We start from the raw sequence: 19,204 nt of genomic DNA on the forward strand, positions 1-19,204 counted from the left end.
CATTAAACAGGTTAACTACTCTTTAATACCAGGCAGTTGTGTGGAGGAAAATATATCATGCTTCTTACTAAATTGTTTCTCATTAGTGCCAGTCAAATACCAAGGAGGGGTGTAAAGTGACTGTACAGTGTTATCCATTTTAACACTGTCCTACACTATCATGACTCAGCTCAAAGCCACACTATAAAATACACTATCATGACTCAGCTCAAAGCCACACTATAAAATACACTATCATGACTCAGTTCAAAGTCACACTATAAAATACACTATCATGACTCAGCTCAAAGCCACACTATAAAATACACTATCATGACTCAGCTCAAAGCCACACTATAAAATACACTATCATGACTCAGCTCAAAGCCACACTATAAAATACACTATCATGACTCAGCTCAAAGCCACACTATAAAATACACTATCATGACTCAGTTCAAAGCCACACTATAAAATACACTATCATGACTCAGTTCAAAGCCACACTATAAAATACACTATCATGACTCAGCTCAAAGCCACACTATAAAATACACTATCATGACTCAGCTCAAAGCCACACTATAAAATACAATATCATGACACAGTTCAAAGCCACACTATAAAATACACTATCATGACTCAGCTCAAAGCCAGACTATAAAAAACACTATCATGACTCAGCTCAAAGCCACACTATAAAATACACTATCATGACTCAGTTCAAAGTCACACTATAAAATACACTATCATGACTCAGTTCAAAGCCACACTATAAAATACACTATCATGACTCAGCTCAAAGCCACACTATAAAATACACTATCATGACTCAGTTCAAAGCCACACTATAAAATACACTATCATGACTCAGTTCAAAGCCACACTATAAAATACACTATCATGACTCAGTTCAAAGCCACACTATAAAATACACTATCATGACTCAGTTCAAAGCCACACTATAAAATACAATATCATGACTCAGTTCAAAGCCACACTATAAAATACAATATCATGACTCAGTTCAAAGCCACACTATAAAATACACTATCATGACTCAGCTCAAAGCCACACTATAAAATACACTATCATGACTTGCTTTTAAGCATTTTAAGCGTGTTATCTTTTTACCTCTTTTTTTCACATTCTCTCATCACAGTTTTCTAGTACTGCGTACTTGTCCGCTTTTACGCACCCCCTGCATCTCGCCTCTCCCACCCACCCACCCACACACACACACACACACACGCACTCACACATGCACACACACATGCACTCACACTTGCACTCACACATGCCCACTCGCTAAGCGCTCAGCTCTCTCTCGCCTCTCCTCTCGTCTTTCTCAGCTGTGTGCCTGTCCGATCCCACGCGTTGTGCAGCATTAGGAGTAGGAGTGTTGAATAGTGATTTTCTGCACTGTGAAGACCTGCTCTAGTCACAAACAAAAACACTTCTCTCCCGTTTCATCCCTTCAAAGCCCGTCTCCCTGACTCACACCAGTGTCCTGTTCTCTCTTTCTCTGTACTCGTTTAGGGATCCCTCTTTCTTTCTCTCATCCCTCGCTCCTTGCACTTGTTCCCTCCTGTCTTCTGCTGATTGCTGTCCCGTTCTCTCTTTCTCACACACTCACTTCATCATCAGACAAGTAAAATAAGTCTCTCTTACCTGTTCGGTTTCACAGTCTTCTCTCTCTGTCCGTCTCTCTCTTTCTCTCCCTTTCTCTCGGTTGATCCTGGTCCGCTGCCTGCTGCCGGCGTGTTTGTGTTCTCCTCCGTGTGTGTGTGTGGTTCCCAGGTGGTCTTCGACTTCAGTGGGAGCGGACGACTGGAGCTGAGTATGAAAGCTGGAGAGGTGATCTTCCTTCTGAGGAGAGTTAACACAGACTGGCTGGAGGTGAGCTGCAGGCGAGAGATGGAGGGGTGGGAGGGTGGTTCGGGAGGAGAGGGAGAGATGGAGAGCGAGGGAAGGAGGAGGAGAGAGAGGGAGGGATGGAGGAGGAGGAGAGGGAGGGATGGAGGAGGAGGAGAGGGAGGAGGAGGAGGATGAGGAGAGGGATGAGGGAGGGAGGGAGGGATGGAGGAGGAGAGGGAGGGAGGGAGGGAGGGAGGGAGGGATGAGGAGAGGGAGGGATGGAGGAGAGGGAGGGAGGGATAGAGGAGGGGGATGGAGGAGGAGAGGAGAGGGAGGGAGGGAGGGATGGATGAGGAGAGGGAGGGATGGAGGAGAGGGAGGGAGGGAGGGATAGAGGAGATGGAGGAGGAGGAGAGGGATGGAGGGGAGGGATGGAGGAGGAGGAGAGGGAGGGATGGATGGAGGAGAGGAGTGAATAGAGGGGAGGGATGAGGAGGAACAGTGGGAGGAGGATGGGAGGAGAGGGAGAGGTGGAGTGAGGAGAAGGGATGGAGGGAGATGGAGGGGCACTAGAAGGGAGGGAGAGAAGAGAATGAGCGAGAAAGAGGGTGGAGAGAGAGGGGGAGGGTGGCAAGAGTGAGAAAGAGAGGAGAGAGAGAGAGAGAGAGAGAGAGAGAGAGAGAGAGAGAGAGAGAGAGAGAGAGAGAGAGAGAGAGAGAGAGAGAGAGAGAGAGAGAGAGAGAGAGAGAGAGAGAGAGAGAGAGAGAGAGTGAAGTGTAAAGTGAAGAAAAGGATGGAGAGGGGTCAGGAGGGGTCAAGCATTACTCAAAATGCCACACACGCACACACATATGGGCCATCTCTGTATGTGTGTCTTGAGTACTTCTGAGATATTAGTCAGGTCATGATAATGAGCCTATGTAAAACTGCTTTTATACACACTCACACTTTACAGCTCTCTCTCTGTTAATCTACCTCTCAATTCAATTCAATTTTTGCCCACAAAATGAGGTGGAAACTGAGCTGCACTTCCTAACCTCCTGCCCAATGTATGACCATATTAGAGAGACATATTTCCCTCAGATTACACAGATCCACAAAGAATTTGAAAACAAATCCAATTTTGATAAACTCCCATATCTACTGGGAGAAATTCCACAGTGTGCCATCACAGCAGCAAGATTTGTGACCTGTTGCCACAAGAAAAGGGCAACCAGTGAAGAACAAACACCATTGTAAATACAACCCATATTTATGCTTATTTATTTTAACTTGTGTGCTTTAACCATTTGTACATTGTTACAACACTGTATATATATAATATAACATTTGTAATGTCTTTATTGTTTTGAATAATATTAATATTATAATAATATTGGTGTGACTGTATATATCCCAGTTAATAATGTATTGGTGTGACTGTATGTATCCCAGTTAATAATGTATTGGTGTGACTGTATGTATCCCATAAATATGGGTTGTATTTACAATGGTGTTTGTTCTTCACTGGTTGCCCTTTTCTTGTGGCAACAGGTCACAAATCTTGCTGCTGTGATGGCACACTGTGGAATTTCTCCCAGTAGATATGGGAGTTTATCAAAATTGGATTTGTTTTCAATTCAATTCTCTCTCTCTGTTAATCTACCTCTCTCTCTCTCTCTGTTAATCTATCTCTCTCTCGCTCTCTGTTAATCTACCTCTCTCTCTCTCTCTCTGTTAATCTACCTCTTTCTCTCTCTCCCTCACTTCCTCTCTCTCTCTCTCTCTCTGTCCCTCACTTCCTCTCTCTCTCTCAGGGCAAGGTGAGCAATCGGACAGGTATCTTCCCAGAATCCTTTGTGAAGATCATTAAGCCCCTCCCAGAGAGTGACTCTGATGGCGAGAGCGGAGGCGCTTCAGGTAAAGGGGCGGGGTCTTACAGCTGCCTGCGCTGCTACCTGCTCACACCCCAGGGCGTCGACACCAGGTGTGTGTACTGTGTGTGTGTGTGTGCTCGTGTGTGTGTGTGCTCGTGTGTGAACGCATACGTACATGTTATAACAGTGTTGTAAATGTACTAAAAGTAACTGAAAGTTCCGTTGTAATCCTGTAAAAGTCCCATAATAATGAATGTATGTATCCCAGTTAATAATGTATTGGTGTGACTGTATGTATCCCAGTTAATAATGTATTGGTGTGACTGTATATATCCCAGTTAATAATGTATTGGTGTGACTGTATGTATCCCAGTTAATAATGTATTGGTGTGACTGTATGTATCCCAGTTAATAATGTATTGGTGTGACTGTATGTATCCCAGTTAATAATGTATTGGTGTGACTGTATATATCCCAGTTAATAATGTATTGGTGTGACTGTATGTATCCCAGTTAATAATGTATTGGTGTGACTGTATGTATCCCAGTTAATAATGTATTGGTGTGACTGTATGTATCCCAGTTAATAATGTATTGGTGTGACTGTATGTATCACAGTTAATAATGTATTGGTGTGACTGTATGTATCACAGTTAATAATGTATTGGTGTGACTGTATGTATCCCAGTTAATAATGTATTGGTGTGACTGTATGTATCCCAGTTAATAATGTATTGGTGTGACTGTATGTATCCCAGTTAATAATGTATTGGTGTGACTGTATGTATCCCAGTTAATAATGTATTGGTGTGACTGTATGTATCCCAGTTAATAATTTATTGTCTGACTGTATGTATCCCAGTTAATAATGTATTGGTGTGACTGTATGTATCCCAGTTAATAATGTATTGGTGTGACTGTATGTGACAGGGATGTGTGTGTTGAAGAAGATATCTCCACCCAGCCATCATACAAAGAACTACTGGCACGCATGAGGTAAGATACCAGACACATCCCACTGCTGAATCAACAGACCCTTCACTACATATCTGTTACTCAGCTGATATTCTACTCTTCACTACATATCTGTTACTCAGCTGATATTCTACTCTTCACTACATATCTGTTATTCAGCTGATATTCTACTCTTCACTACATATCTGTTACTCAGCTGATATGCTACTCTTCACTACATATCTGTTACTCAGCTGATATTCTACTCTTCACTACATATCTGTTACTCAGCTGATATTCTACACTTCACTACATATCTGTTACTCAGCTGATATTCTACTCTTCACTACATATCTGTTACTCAGCTGATATTCTACTCTTCACTACATATCTGTTACTCAGCTGATATTCTACACTTCACTACATATCTGTTATTCAGCTGATATTCTACTCTTCACTACATATCTGTTACTCAGCTGATATTCTACACTTCACTACATATCTGTTACTCAGCTGATATTCTACCCTTCACTACATACAGTTGAAGTCGGAAGTTTACATAGGTCGGAGTCATTAAAACTAGTTCAACCACTCCACACATTTCTTATTAACAAACTATAGTTTTGGCAAGTCGGTTAAGACATCTACTTTGTGCATGACACAAGTAATTTTTCAACAAACAATTGTTTACAGACAGATTATTTCACTTATAATTCACAATTCCAGTGGGTCAGAAGTTTACATACACTAAGTTGACTATGCCATTAAACAGCTTGGAAAATTCCAGAAAATGATGTCATGGCTTTATAAGCTTCTGATAGGCTAATTGACATCATTTGAGTCAGTTGGAGGTGTACCTGTGGATGTGTTTCAAGGCCTACCTTCAAACTCAGTGCCTCTTTGCTTGACATCATGGGAAAATCAAAAGAAACCAGCCAAGACCTCAGAAAAAAAATTGTAGAGCTCCACAAGTCTAGTTCATCCTTGGGAGCAATTTCCAAACGCCTGAAGGTATCACGTTCATCTGTACAAACAATAGTACGCAAGTATAAACACCATGGGACCACGCAGCCATCATACCGCTCAGGAAGGAGACGCGTTCTGTCTCCTAGAGATGAACGTACTTTGGTGCAAAAAGTGCAAATCAATCCCAGAACAACAGCAAAGGCCCTTGTGAAGATGCTGGAGGAAACAGGTACAAAAGTATCTATATCCACAGTAAGTCTTATATCGACATAACCTGAAAGGCCGCTAATCAAGGAAGAAGCCACTGCTCCAAAACCGCCATAAAAAAGCCAGACTCCAGTTTGCAACTGCACATTGGGACAATGATCGTACATTTTGGAGAAATGTCCTCTGGTCTGATGAAACAAAAATAGAACTGTTTGGCCTTAATAACCATCGTTATGTTTGGAGGAAAAAGGGGAGGCTTGCAAGCCGAAGAACACCATCCCAACCATGAAGCACGGGGGTGGCAGTATCATGTTGTGGGGGTGCTTTGCTGCAGGAGGGACTGGTGCACTTCACAAAATAGATGGCATCATGTCGAAGGAAAATTATGTGGATATATTGAAGCAATATCTCAAGACATCAGTAAGGAAGTTAAAGCTTGGTCGCAAATGGGTCTTCCAAATGAACAATGACCCCAAGCATACTTCCAAAGTTGTGGCAAAATGGCTTAAGGACAACAATGTCAAGGTGTTGGAGAGGCCATCACAAAGCCCTGACCTCAATCTTATAGAATATTTGTGGGCAGAACTGCAAAAGCGTGTGCGAGCAAGGGGGCCTACAAACCTGACTCAGTTACACCAGCTCTGTCAGGAGAAATGGGCCAACATTCACCCAAATTATTGTGGGAAGCTTGTGGAAGGCTACCAAAATTTTTTGACCCAAGTTAAACAATTTAAAGGCAATTCTGCTAAATACTAATTGAGTGTATGTAAACTTCTGACCCACTGGGAATGTGAAATAAGAAATAATTTCCTCTACTATTATTCTGACATTTCACGTTCTTAAAATAAAGTGGTGATCCTAAGTGACCTAAAACAGGGATTTTTTACTAGGATTAACTGTCAGGAATTGTGAAAAACTGAGATTAAATGTATTTGGCTAAGGTGTATGTAAACTTCCAACTTCAACTGTATCTATTATTCAGCTGATATTCTCCTCTCCATTGAAATTTCCCAAGGTCAATAAAGATGTGCTTTATTGACCACAGTACACACTATAATGCTACCACCACTCTGCACACTATAACACTACAACAGTACACACTATAATACTACCACCACTCTGCACACTATAACACTACAACAGTACACACTATAATACTACCACCACTCTGCACACTATAACACTACAACAGTACACACTATAATACTACCACCACTCTGCACACTATAACACTACAACAGTACACACTATAACACTACCACCACTCTGCACACTATAACACTACAACAGTACACACTATAACACTACCACCACTCTGCACACTATAACACTACAACAGTACACACTATAATACTACCACCACTCTGCACACTATAACCAGACTCATATAGTCAGTGCCACACTACTACTGGCCCAGTTTATCATCTCTCATTATTATCTTGTCAACGAGATAAAACTCACCTCAACTCTAAAAGAAAAACAAGAATACATCAAATTTCATTAGACACACACACACACACACTCTCTCTCCCTCTTTCTCTCTCTCTCTCTCGCTCTCTCGCTCTCAGTGGGTGAAGGAAACATCCTTCACCCACTCTGCCAAGCACACCCTTATAAAAATGACCATCCTAACAATCCTGGACTATGGTGATTTAGTTACAGGCCTGCCTCAAAAACCTCCCTTGATAAACTAGACATCATTTACCACACTGCGATCCGCTTTGTTACCAGTTCCCCCTTCAACACACATCACTGTGACCTTTACACCCTGGTCAACTGGGCCGCGTTACAAACACGACGGCAGACCCACTGGTACCAAGTCCCTCGTAGGCAAGTCCCCCCTCTACCTCGGCTCACTCCTCAACATCTCCACTACCAGTAGCAACCCCTGGTAGATGTACCACACTGGTCATTCCCAAAGCCCACACTTCCTTTGGTTGTCGTTCGTTACGGTTTTCCGCCGCCAACGACTGAACTGAGCTGCAGAAGACCCTCAGACTTGAGTTATTCATCCCACCACGATCCTTCAGCAACATGAACTGAGCTGCAGAAGACCCTCAGACTTGAGTTATTCATCCCACCACAATCCGTCAGCAACATGAACTGAGCTGCTATCTGATCAGTGTAGCTGCTGATCATTAAGTCTGCTGTGTTTCCTTGGACTTTTCTGTTCTAAACCCACTGGGAAAATTTCTTCTTGTATATTTGATGAATTTGGACCTTTCCTCTGTATTGTGTGTTTCATGTGATTTTAGTGGGATTGTGTGTTGTCCTGTTTACTGTTGCAATGTTATGCCTCTTGTCTAGGTCAGTACTGTAAGTTAAAATGGCTTCTCAATTGACTTGTATGGTTAAATAAAGATAAACAATCATAATAATTGTCTCTCTCTCTGCCATTTCTCTCTGCCTCTTCTATTTCCCCCTTTCTCTCTCTCCCCCTACAACGCCATCTCTCCCTCTTTCCAACACCTCTCTCTCCACCCCTCCCTTTCCCTCTCTCCTCTCCCCTACTCCACCCTTCATCTTTCCCTCTCCATCCTTCCCTTTCCACCCCCCCCCCCCCTCTCTCTCTCTCACAGAGATGTGTTCAAGGTGGATGGCAACATCGCTCTGAACTACCGCGACCCCGAGGGTGACCTGGTGCGTCTCCTTGACGACGGGGACGTGGCGCTGATGGTGGCCGATGGGCGGGGTCAAAGGTCAAAGGTCAAGAGGCCTGTCAATCAGTTTCCGTGGGAACTGCATGTTACCGCGGCCTCTGACATGTCTGTGTATAATACTGAGATGTAAAGACAGGGAGATGGAGGAGGTTTTCACATGTTTCTATACTCGCTGAAGAGAGGCCATTTTGTGTTTGCTTGTGTGTGTGCGTATGCACGCTTGCGGGTGCACTTGGCCGTCCGTGCCCTTGTGCGTGCGTGAGTGTGTTTCTCGCCAGCTTGCGTCTGTAATCCACTGCAGAGCTGCATGTAGTAGTTCGGACTGAGATCCAGTGACAGGGTGACAGACTTGAATTAAGGGGACAGACGCTGGATTGTAACACATTACAGAAGTTAGTCTGATTGAGAAATGTGCTGCAACCTAAAAGGCACACTATGCCCTATATAGTACGCTACTTTTCACCAGACTCCTATGAGCCCTGGTCAAAAGTAGTGCACTATATAGGGAATAGGGTGCCATTAGGGACGATACCTTAGTCACATTCATTAGTATGTCTGTGTTTGGTGGCTTTAAATATTTAACATTTCACCTGTACTGTTGAGTAAATGTTAATATAAGGACATTTAATAAAGGTTTAGAAACACATGTTTTTATTCTCCATATATTCTGTTGTGGTCGTAGTAATGCTTAGCTGTGCTCCCATTGTTTTTCTTCTGAGTAAAAAATACACTATTGAAATATATAAGTGTGTGTGTGTGTGTGAGAACACGCGCTCCTGTGTGTGGGGTTTGCTGAATGTGTTCTGATGAGAGAGAGAGGAACGGTAATCATCACTGTGTGGTCTGGGTGACATCTAGAGGCTGCGTCCCAAATCGCACCCTTTCCCCTATTTAAAGCACTACTTTAAAATGGCACAGAGTAAGGTAGGCCGGACCTAGCTCTCTGGCCGGCCGACTGGTCCTATCCGGACGGATAGGTAGGTCTGGCCTATGTACATGACCAGGGAAATGTAGGAGAGCATGTCGCCACGGTGACATGTTTCCAGGGCATCTCCTTCCCCTCTCGCTGCTTCTTGTCAACATACGTGTTGCTATAGGAAACTTCTGTCCCGAGCACGGAGGTGGTGAAGTAGAGCTGGAACAGCTGCTATGTTTGAGTCCTGTCCAACTGTGGGCCTACAGGTGGTTTGGGTCTGAACATGGGTAGAACTGGCTCCACATAATGACACAGTGACTTCGGGAAGTATTCAGACCCTTTGACTTTTTACCACATTTTGTTACGTTAAAATGGATCAACAAAATAAAAATACATCCCCAGCAATCTACACACAATACACCATAATGACAAAGCGAAAACAGGTTTTTAGAAAATACCTTAATTACATAAGTATTCAGACCCTTTGCTATGAGACTTGAAATTGAGCTCAAGAGGCATGTTGTTTCCATTAATCACTTTCCGAATGCACTTAAATTCTCTTCATTAGTTCTGTTCCTCTAAGAAAGTGAAATAGAGCCCTAAACACCACTTCTCACTTTCCTCCCCCACTACACCACCCCAACCCCATCCAGCCTCTCTAACCCTCTAGTCCTAGACATTACTTCCTCCCCCACTACACCACCCCAACCACATCCATCCTCTCTAACCCTCTAGAGTCCTAGACATCACTTCCTCCCCCACTACACCACCCCAACCCCATCCAGCCTCTCTAACCCTCTAGAGTCCTAGACATCACTTCCTCCCCCCACGACACCACCCCAACCCCATCCAGCCTCTCTAACCCTTTAGTCCTAGACATCACTTCCTCCCCCACTACACCACCCCAACCCTATCCAGCCTCTCTAACCCTCTAGAGTCCTAGACATCACTTCCTCCCCCACTACACCACCCCAACCCCATCCAGCCTCTCTAACCCTTTAGTCCTAGACATCACTTCCTCCCCCACTACACCACCCCAACCCTATCCAGCCTCTCTAACCCTCTAGAGTCCTAGACATCACTTCCTCCCCCACTACACCACCCCAACCCCATCCAGCCTCTCTAACCCTTTAGTCCTAGACATCACTTCCTCCCCCACTACACCACCCCAACCCTATCCAGCCTCTCTAACCCTCTAGAGTCCTAGACATCACTTCCTCCCCCACTACACCACCCCAACCCCATCCAGCCTCTAACACTCACACAATCTTTCCCTATCTACATCATAGGAAGAGTAGCTGTTGCCTTGGCAGCAGCTACTGGGGATCCATAATAAATACAAATACAGTTCACAAATATCGACACATACGTCAACGTCTCCTCCACTAAACACTCATCACACAGACTTGCTTCATGTCTCCCTATCACTAAACACTCATCACACAGACCTGCTTCATGTCTCCCTATCACTAAACACTCATCACACAGACCTGCTTCATGTCTCCCTATCACTAAACACTCATCACACAGACCTGCTTCATGTCTCCCTATCACTAAACACTCATCACACAGACCTGCTTCATGTCTCCCTATCACTAAACACTCATCACACAGACCTGCTTCATGTCTCCCTATCACTAAACACTCAGCACACAGACCTGCTTCATGTCTCCCTATCACTAAACACTCATCACACAGACCTGCTTCATGTCTCCCTATCACTAAACACTCCTCACACAGACCTGCTTCATGTCTCCCTATCACTAAACACTCATCACACAGACCTGCTTCATGTCTCCCTATCACTAAACACTCATCACACAGACCTGCTTCATGTCTCCCTATCACTAAACACTCATCACACAGACCTGCTTCATGTCTCCCTATCACTAAACACTCATCACACAGACCTGCTTCATGTCTCCCTATCACTAAACACTCATCACACAGACCTGCTTCATGTCTCCCTATCACTAAACACTCATCACACAGACCTGCTTCATGTCTCCCTATCATCCACAACCTCGTAAAAGTTGGATATACTCTGTGTGTCCAAACCGTAGTCTACTCCACACAACTTCACCTGTCCTACATCCCATACTCCCCAGCCCTTCCTTAACTGACCGGTACACGTGATAAAATGGCCTCCCCTTACTACTAGCATCCCACTGCCTTTGCCAAAGATCGAGCCCTTTTGCCCGGATAGATGACTTGACTTCCTTGCGGCCCAGCGGGACCTGAATATCTACCCCCTCTCTCCTCACAGCACTCTTAGCCACCACATTGGCCTTCTCACTTGAAATGGGCTTGTGGGTGTGGCCTAACATTTTATGGCCGTATGTCCATTTATGGTACTAAGTCGCGCCAAAGATTGTATAGTACAAAGATGTCCTTGAAAAGTGATATCCCAAGTATAAATACAGTAAAGTACACACACTAAAGGATATTTTATTTCTTTATTTTTAGCAAAATAGTGTTTTTTAGACAACTGCAAAAGGAGTAGGGCATGTTAAATAGAAATATTGTCATGAGCTGAATCATGCTAATTTGTTTCTAAACCAAATACATTTCAAATAAATGTTAATGTACACATGCCTTCTAAACAGGCATAGACTAACAGTGAAATGCTTACTTACAGGCCCTTCCCAACAATTCAGAATACTATAAAATATATATTTTTGTCATTTGAATAATTTTGTGTAGTTATTTTCAAAATGATGAAAACAGTGGGCCATTTTCGTCAACTAAATGTCCTTTTATTTTAGTTACATCACATTTGTATTTTCTCATGAACCTACTATATAGTCAACATAAATCACTGACTTCCATGTGCACCAACATATTGTACATTGCCCTGTGTCATCGCTTGCCAGATAGCTAGGTCCGGCACTTTAGGTCCGGCACTCTGCACACTGCACTTTGCACAAGGTCCTGTGCATGTACCACCAGTATGTGAAATTTCACACTAGGACAAAGAAGACTAGATTTGTGCTATGGGACAATACCAAATGCTTTCAGACTAATCCTTCTAACCCCCCCCCTCCCCCTTAAAAGAGTTAGATGCACTATTGTAAAGTGGCTGTTCCACTGGATATCATAAGGTGAATGCACCAATTTGTAAGTCGCTCTGGATAAGAGCGTCTGCTAAATGACTTAAATGTAATGTAAATGTATGTAAACTTCTGTGTTGTCAGTTGTGCCTACTAAAACCTGTAAAATCTTTCCTAACAATAAGCCTTGGGTATCACAACATCTAAAACCACTACTTGATAAGAAGGCAGTTCATGCTGAGGGTGATAGACAGGCTTTAAGAGATGTACAACGTGAGATCCAAACACAGATACTGGTGGACAAGGAGGCATACGAGCAAAGGGTGGAGAGGACTCTCTCCTCAGGAAACTCAAGGGTGGCCTGGCAAGGGATTAAATCCATGGCTAGTGCCCCCCACATAGGCAGGGGGAAAACTAGTGCTGACCTTGGGAGACATGAGGGCCAGACCATGGCTAATGAACTGGATGTCATTACAAATGTTTGAGAGAGTTGTTGTTAAACAGGCTGATGTTCTAAAGTTGTTCAGGGGATGTAATGCACACAAAAGCCCAGGCCCAGACAAAATGAGTGGACATGTGTTGAAGCACTGTGCTGAACAATTAGCTGGTGTTTTTACAGACATTTTCCAATCGTCGCTCAACCACAAAACGTGCCAGAATTGTGGAAAAACTCAATAATTGTACCCATTTCTAAAGCATCTAATCCCTCTCTGTTGAATGAGTCCTCGACCTGTTTCAGTTTGCCTATCAGCCCAGCAGAGGAGTTGAGGATGACATTCTTACTCTCCTCAACATGGTCTATAGACCTCTAGAGGGCGTCAAATCCTGTTTATTGACTTTTCTTCTGCCTAAACCACAATCCAGACATACATTCTGGCACAGAGACTCGTAAGATACTTTTTAGATGGGGTGCTGGTTTTGTGGCTGTTGGACTTCCTGAGCCAGAGGTCAAAGTAGTTCCCCACGTGTGGGACATACTCACCACCAACACAGGCTCCCCACAGGGGTGTGTTTTGTCCCCACTCCTGTACATTTTGTACACTAATAGTTGTACTAGTTCCCATCCTGACAGACACCTCGTTAAGTTCGCTGATGACACTGCCTTGATCAGCCTGTTGCATGATGACGAGGAACATCATGGCCCGGTCCTAAATGACGTTGTAGAGTGGTGTGACCAATCACACTTGGTCCTCAATACCAACAAGACCAAAGAGATGTGCATAGACTTCAGGAAGCGAACAACACCAACCTATCAGATGTCAGAACGTAGAGATTGCAGAGCAAAACAAATATCTGTGTGTCCTCGTGGACAAATCAAATCAAATCAAATGTTGTCACATACAAATCAAATCAAATCAAATTTTATTAGTCACATACACATGGTTAGCAGATGTTAATGCGAGTGTAGCGAAATGCTTGTGCTTCTAGTTCCGACAATGCAGTAATAACCAACAAGTAATCTAACCTAACAATTCCACAACTACTACCTTATACACACACACAAGTGTAAAGGGATAAAGAATATGTACATAAAGATATATGAATGAGTGGTGGTACAGAACGGCATGGCAAGATGCAGTAGATGGTATAGAGTACGGTATATACATATGAGATGAGTACTGTAGGGTATGTAAACATAAAGTGGCATAGTTTAAAGTGGCTAGTGGTACATGTATTACATAAAGATGGCAAGATGCAGTAGATGATATAGAGTACAGTATATACATATGAGATGGGTAATGTAGGGTATGTAAACATTATATTAAGTGGCATTGTTTAAAGTGGCTAGTGGTACATTTTTACATAATTTCCATCAATTCCCATTTTTAAAGTGGCTGGAGTTGAGTCAGTATGTTGGCAGCGGCCGCTAAATGTTAGTGGTGGCTGTTTAACAGTCTGATGGCCTTGAGATAGAAGCTGTTTTTCAGTCTCTCGGTCCCTGCTTTGATGCACCTGTACTGACCTCGCCTTCTGGATGATAGCGGGGTGAACAGGCAGTGGCTTGGGTGGTTGTTGTCCTTGATGATCTTTATGGCCTTCCTGTGACATCGGGTGGTGTAGGTGTCCTGGAGGGCAGGTAGTTTGCCCCCGGTGGTGCGTTCTGCAGACCTCACTACCCTCTGGAGAGCCTTACGGTTGTGGGCGGAGCAGTTGCCGTACCAGGCGGTGATACAGCCCGACAGGATGCTCTCGATTGTGCATCTGTAGAAGTTTGTGAGTGCTTTTGGTGACAAGCCGAATTTCTTCAGCCTCCTGAGGTTGAAGAGGCGCTGCTGCGCCTTCTTCACAACGCTGTCTGTGTGGGTGGACCAATTCAGTTTGTCCGTGATGTGTACACCGAGGAACTTAAAACTTTCCACCTTCTCCACTACTGACCCGTCGATGTGGATAGGGGGGTGCTCCCTCTGCTGTTTCCTGAAGTCCACAATCATCTCCTTTGTTTTGTTGACGTTGAGTGTGAGGTTATTTTCCTGACACCACACTCCGAGGGCCCTCACCTCCTCCCTGTAGGCCGTCTCGTCGTTGTTGGTAATCAAGCCTACCACTGTAGTGTCATCCGCAAACTTGATGATTGAGTTGGAGGCGTGCATGGCCACGCAGTCGTGGGTGAACAGGGAGTACAGGAGAGGGCTCAGAACGCACCCTTGTGGGGCCCCAGTGTTGAGGATCAGCGGGGTGGAGATGTTGTTACCTACCCTCACCACCTGGGGGCGGCCCGTCAGGAAGTCCAGGACCCAGTTGCACAGGGCGGGGTCGAGACCCAGGGTCTCGAGCTTGATGACGAGTTTGGAGGGTACTATGGTGTTAAATGCTGAGCTGTAATCGATGAACAGCATTCTCACATGGGTATTCCTCTTGTCCAGATGGGTTAGGGCAGTGTGCAGTGTGGTTGCGATTGCGTCGTCTGTGGACCTATTGGGTCGGTAAGCAAATTGGAGTGGGTCTAGGGTGTCCGGTAGGGTGGAGGTGATATGGTCCTTGACTAGTCTCTCAAAGCACTTCATGATGACGGAAGTGAGTGCTACGGGGCGGTAGTCGTTTAGCTCAGTTACCTTAGCTTTCTTGGGAACAGGAACAATGGTGGCCCTCTTGAAGCATGTGGGAACAGCAGACTGGGATAAGGATTGATTGAATATGTCCGTAAACACACCAGCCAGCTGGTCTGCGCATGCTCTGAGGACGCGGCTGGGAATGCCGTCTGGGCCTGCAGCCTTGCGAGGGTTAACACGTTTAAATGTTTTACTCACCTCGGCTGCAGTGAAGGAGAGCCCGCAGGTTTTGGTAGGGGGCCGTGTCAGTGGCACTGTATTGTCCTCAAAGCGGGCAAAAAAGTTGTTTAGCCTGTCTGGGAGCAAGACATCCTGGTCCGCGACGAGGCTGGTTTTCTTTTTGTAATCCGTGATTGACTGTAGACCCTGCCACATACCTCTTGTGTCTGAGCTGTTGAATTGCGACTCGATTTTGTCTCTGTACTGGGACTTAGCCTGTTTGATTGCCTTGCGGAGAGAATAGCTACACTGTTTGTATTCGGTCATGCTTCCGGTCACCTTGCCCTGGTTAAAAGCAGTGGTTCGCGCTTTCAGTTTCACGCGAATGCTGCCGTCAATCCACGGTTTCTGGTTTGGGAATGTTTTAATCGTTGCTGTGGGTACGACATCGTCAATGCACTTCCTAATGAACTCGCTCACCGAATCAGCATATTCGTCAATATTGTTGTTGGACGCAATGCGGAACATATTCCAATCCGCGTGATCGAAGCAGTCTTGAAGCGTGGATTCAGATTGGTCGGACCAGCGTTGAACAGACCTGAGCGCGGGAGCTTGTTGTTTTAGTTTCTGTTTGTAGGCTGGAATCAACAAAATGGAGTCGTGGTCAGCTTTTCCGAAAGGGGGGCGGGGGAGGGCCTTATATGCGTCGCGGAAATTAGTATAACAATGATCTAGGGTTTTTCCAGCCCTGGTAGCACAATCGATATGCTGATAGAATTTAGGGAGTTTTGTTTTTAGATTAGCCTTGTTAAAATCCCCAGCTACGATGAATGCAGCCTCAGGGTGTGTGGTTTCCAGTTTACAAAGAGTCAGATAAAGTTCGTTCAGGGCCATCGATGTGTCTGCTTGGGGGGGAATATATACGGCTGTGATTATGATTGAAGAGAATTCCCTTGGTAGATAATGCGGTCGACATTTGATTGTGAGGAGTTCTAGATCAGGTGAACAGAATGACTTGAGTTCCTGTGTGTTGTTATGATGATCACACCACGTCTCGTTAATCATAAGGCATACCCCCCCGCCCCTCTTCTTACCAGAAAGATGTTTGTTTCTGTCGGCACGATGCATGAAGAAACCAGCTGGCTGCACCGACTCCGTTAGCGTCTCTTGAGTTAGCCATGTTTCCGTGAAGCAGAGCACGTTGCAATCCCTGATGTCTCTCTGGAATGCTACCCGTGCTCGGATTTCATCAACCTTATTGTCAAGAGACTGGACATTGGCGAGTAGTATGCTAGGGAGTGGAGCGCGATGTGCCCGTCTCCGAAGCCTGACCACGAGACCGCCTCGTTTGCCCCTTTTACGGCGTCGCACAGGGTCGCCGGCTGGGATCAGATCCATTGTATTGGGTGGAAGGCAAAACACTGGATCCGTTTCGGGAAAGTCATATTCCTGGTAGGAACGATGATGAGTTGACGTTAATCGTATATTCAGTAGTTCCTCCCGACTGTATGTAATGAAACCTAAGATTACCTGGGGTACCGATGTAAGAAATAACACATAAAAAAACAAAATACTGCATATTTTCCAAGGAACGCGAAGCGAGGCGGCCATCTCTTTTCGGCGCCGGAAGTTCCATGTTTATCAGATGTTATTGCGGGTGTAGCGAAATGCTTGTGTTTCTAGCTCCAACAGTGCAGTAATATCTAACAAGTAATATCTAATAATTTCACAATAATACACACAAATCGAAAGTAAAGGAATGGACTTTAGAATATATAAATATTTGGGCGAGCAATGGAGTAAATATACAGACCTGATCTACAAAAAGAGTCAACAGAGACTATACTTTCTCAAAAAGCTGGAACCTTTTAATGTTGACTGTACTATGCTGACTCTGTTTTACAAATCTTCCATTGAGAGTATTTAAACTTTTTGTATTCTTTGTTGGTTTGGCAATGCCACTGTCAGACAGAAAAATATGCTGAGAAGGATTATCAACACTGCAAGCAAGGTACTTGGAGTCAAACAGACAGACTTGGATGAGATCATTAAGGTCAGGGCCCTCAGTCAGGCTCCAAGCCACCCCCTGTACCCAGACTTTGAACTACTCGCCTCTGAGTGCAGGTATAGGGCACCTCCTGGCATGAAAAACAGAACTAGACAATCAATTGTGCCAGGTGTGATATCCCTCCTAAACAGCTCAGGCTAATGTTCCTATAGACCCAGTATGGCCAGCGGGCTAGTCTCCTTTTATTGGTATATAATTGTTATGAATGTTGTGTTGTCAATTTGTTTTCTACTGTATTTAAATGCCACTTTAAACGCGTACATGATACTGCAACAACATGTCCTCATGGGGACAATAAAGTAAGATGGGTCCAGCCAGATAGCTGGGTCCATAGCTAGGTCCGGCAGGCCAGATAGCTGGTCTGGTCCCATCTGGCCGGCCGATTGGTCCCATTTGACCGGCCGACTGGTACTATCTGGCTGGCCGAGGGGGAGATGACTCTTGGTGCTGGGTCTCCCTAGACCAGCAGAAGGCAGTAGAGTGAGTCAGGTTAAGGTCTGACTCTTGGTGCTGTTTCTCCCTAGACCAGCAGAAGGCAGTAGAGTGAGTCAGGTTAAGGTCTGACTCTTGGTGCTGGTTCTCCCTAGACCACCAGAAGGCAGTAGAGTGAGTCAGGTTAAGGTCTGACTCTTGGTGCTGGTTCTCCCTAGACCAGCAGAAGGCAGTAGAGTGAGTCAGGTTAAGGTCTGACGCTTGGTGCTGTGTCTCCCTAGACCACCAGAAGGCAGTAGAGTGAGTCAGGCTAAGGTCTGACTCTTGGTGCTGTGTCTCCCTAGACCACCAAAAGGCAGTAGAGTGAGTCAGGTTAAGGTCTGACTCTTGGTGCTGTTTCTCCCTAGACCACCAGAAGGCAGTAGAGTGAGTCAGGTTAAGGTCTGACTCTTGGTGCTGTGTCTCCCTAGACCACCAGAAGGCAGTAGAGTGAGTCAGGTTAAGGTCTGACTCTTGGTGCTGTGTCTCCCTAGACCACCAGAAGGCAGTAGAGTGAGCCAGGTTAAGGTCTGACTCTTGGTGCTGGGTCTCCCTAGACCACCAGAAGGCAGTAGAGTGAGTCAGGTTAAGGTCTGACTCTTGGTGCTGGGTCTCCCTAGACCACCAGAAGGCAGTAGAGTGAGTCAGGTTAAGGTCTGACGCTTGGTGCTGTGTCTCCCTAGACCACCAGAAGGCAGTAGAGTGAGTCAGGTTAAGGTCTGACTCTTGGTGCTGTGTCTCCCTAGACGACCAGAAGGCAGTAGAGTGAGTCAGGTTAAGGTCTGACTCTTGGTGCTGTGTCTCCCTAGACCACCAGAAGGCAGTAGAGTGAGTCAGGTTAAGGTCTGACTCTTGGTGCTGTGTCTCCCTAGACCACCAGAAGGCAGTAGAGTGAGTCAGGTTAAGGTCTGACTCTTGGTGCTGTGTCTCCCTAGACCACCAGAAGGCAGTAGAGTGAGTCAGGTTAAGGTCTGACTCTTGGTGCTGTGTCTCCCTAGACCACCAGAAGGC

The 19,204-nt window shown here is 45.1% G+C and overlaps 2 protein-coding genes across 4 annotated transcripts in view; one reads left to right on the top strand and one right to left on the bottom strand.

Annotated features, from left to right (window-relative positions):
* LOC139545267 (parvalbumin alpha) overlaps positions 1-1,857 on the bottom strand; it is a 55,406-nt gene extending 53,549 nt beyond the window's left edge. Inside the window, exon 1 of one of the 2 annotated variants that reach the window (XM_071352871.1) lies at positions 1,651-1,857. The gene's annotated coding sequence lies outside the window, so the exon portion shown is untranslated. The remainder of the gene's footprint in view (positions 1-1,650) is intronic. The other variant, XM_071352860.1, reaches the window with a different exon arrangement.
* The window catches only part of LOC139545247 (neutrophil cytosol factor 4-like), a 37,096-nt gene extending 27,971 nt beyond the window's left edge, over positions 1-9,125 (top strand). For both annotated transcript variants that reach the window (XM_071352815.1, XM_071352825.1), the window contains 4 exons: positions 1,780-1,878; positions 3,633-3,802; positions 4,623-4,688; positions 8,399-9,125. In XM_071352815.1, coding sequence (XP_071208916.1) covers positions 1,780-1,878; positions 3,633-3,802; positions 4,623-4,688; positions 8,399-8,609 — 546 coding nt within the window. In that variant the 3' untranslated portion in view covers positions 8,610-9,125. The remainder of the gene's footprint in view (positions 1-1,779; positions 1,879-3,632; positions 3,803-4,622; positions 4,689-8,398) is intronic.
* The last annotated feature ends 10,079 nt before the right edge of the window (positions 9,126-19,204 follow it).

Source organism: Salvelinus alpinus, chromosome 2 (genome assembly GCF_045679555.1).
Source record: "Salvelinus alpinus chromosome 2, SLU_Salpinus.1, whole genome shotgun sequence".
NCBI classification, from domain to species: Eukaryota; Metazoa; Chordata; class Actinopteri; order Salmoniformes; family Salmonidae; genus Salvelinus; species Salvelinus alpinus.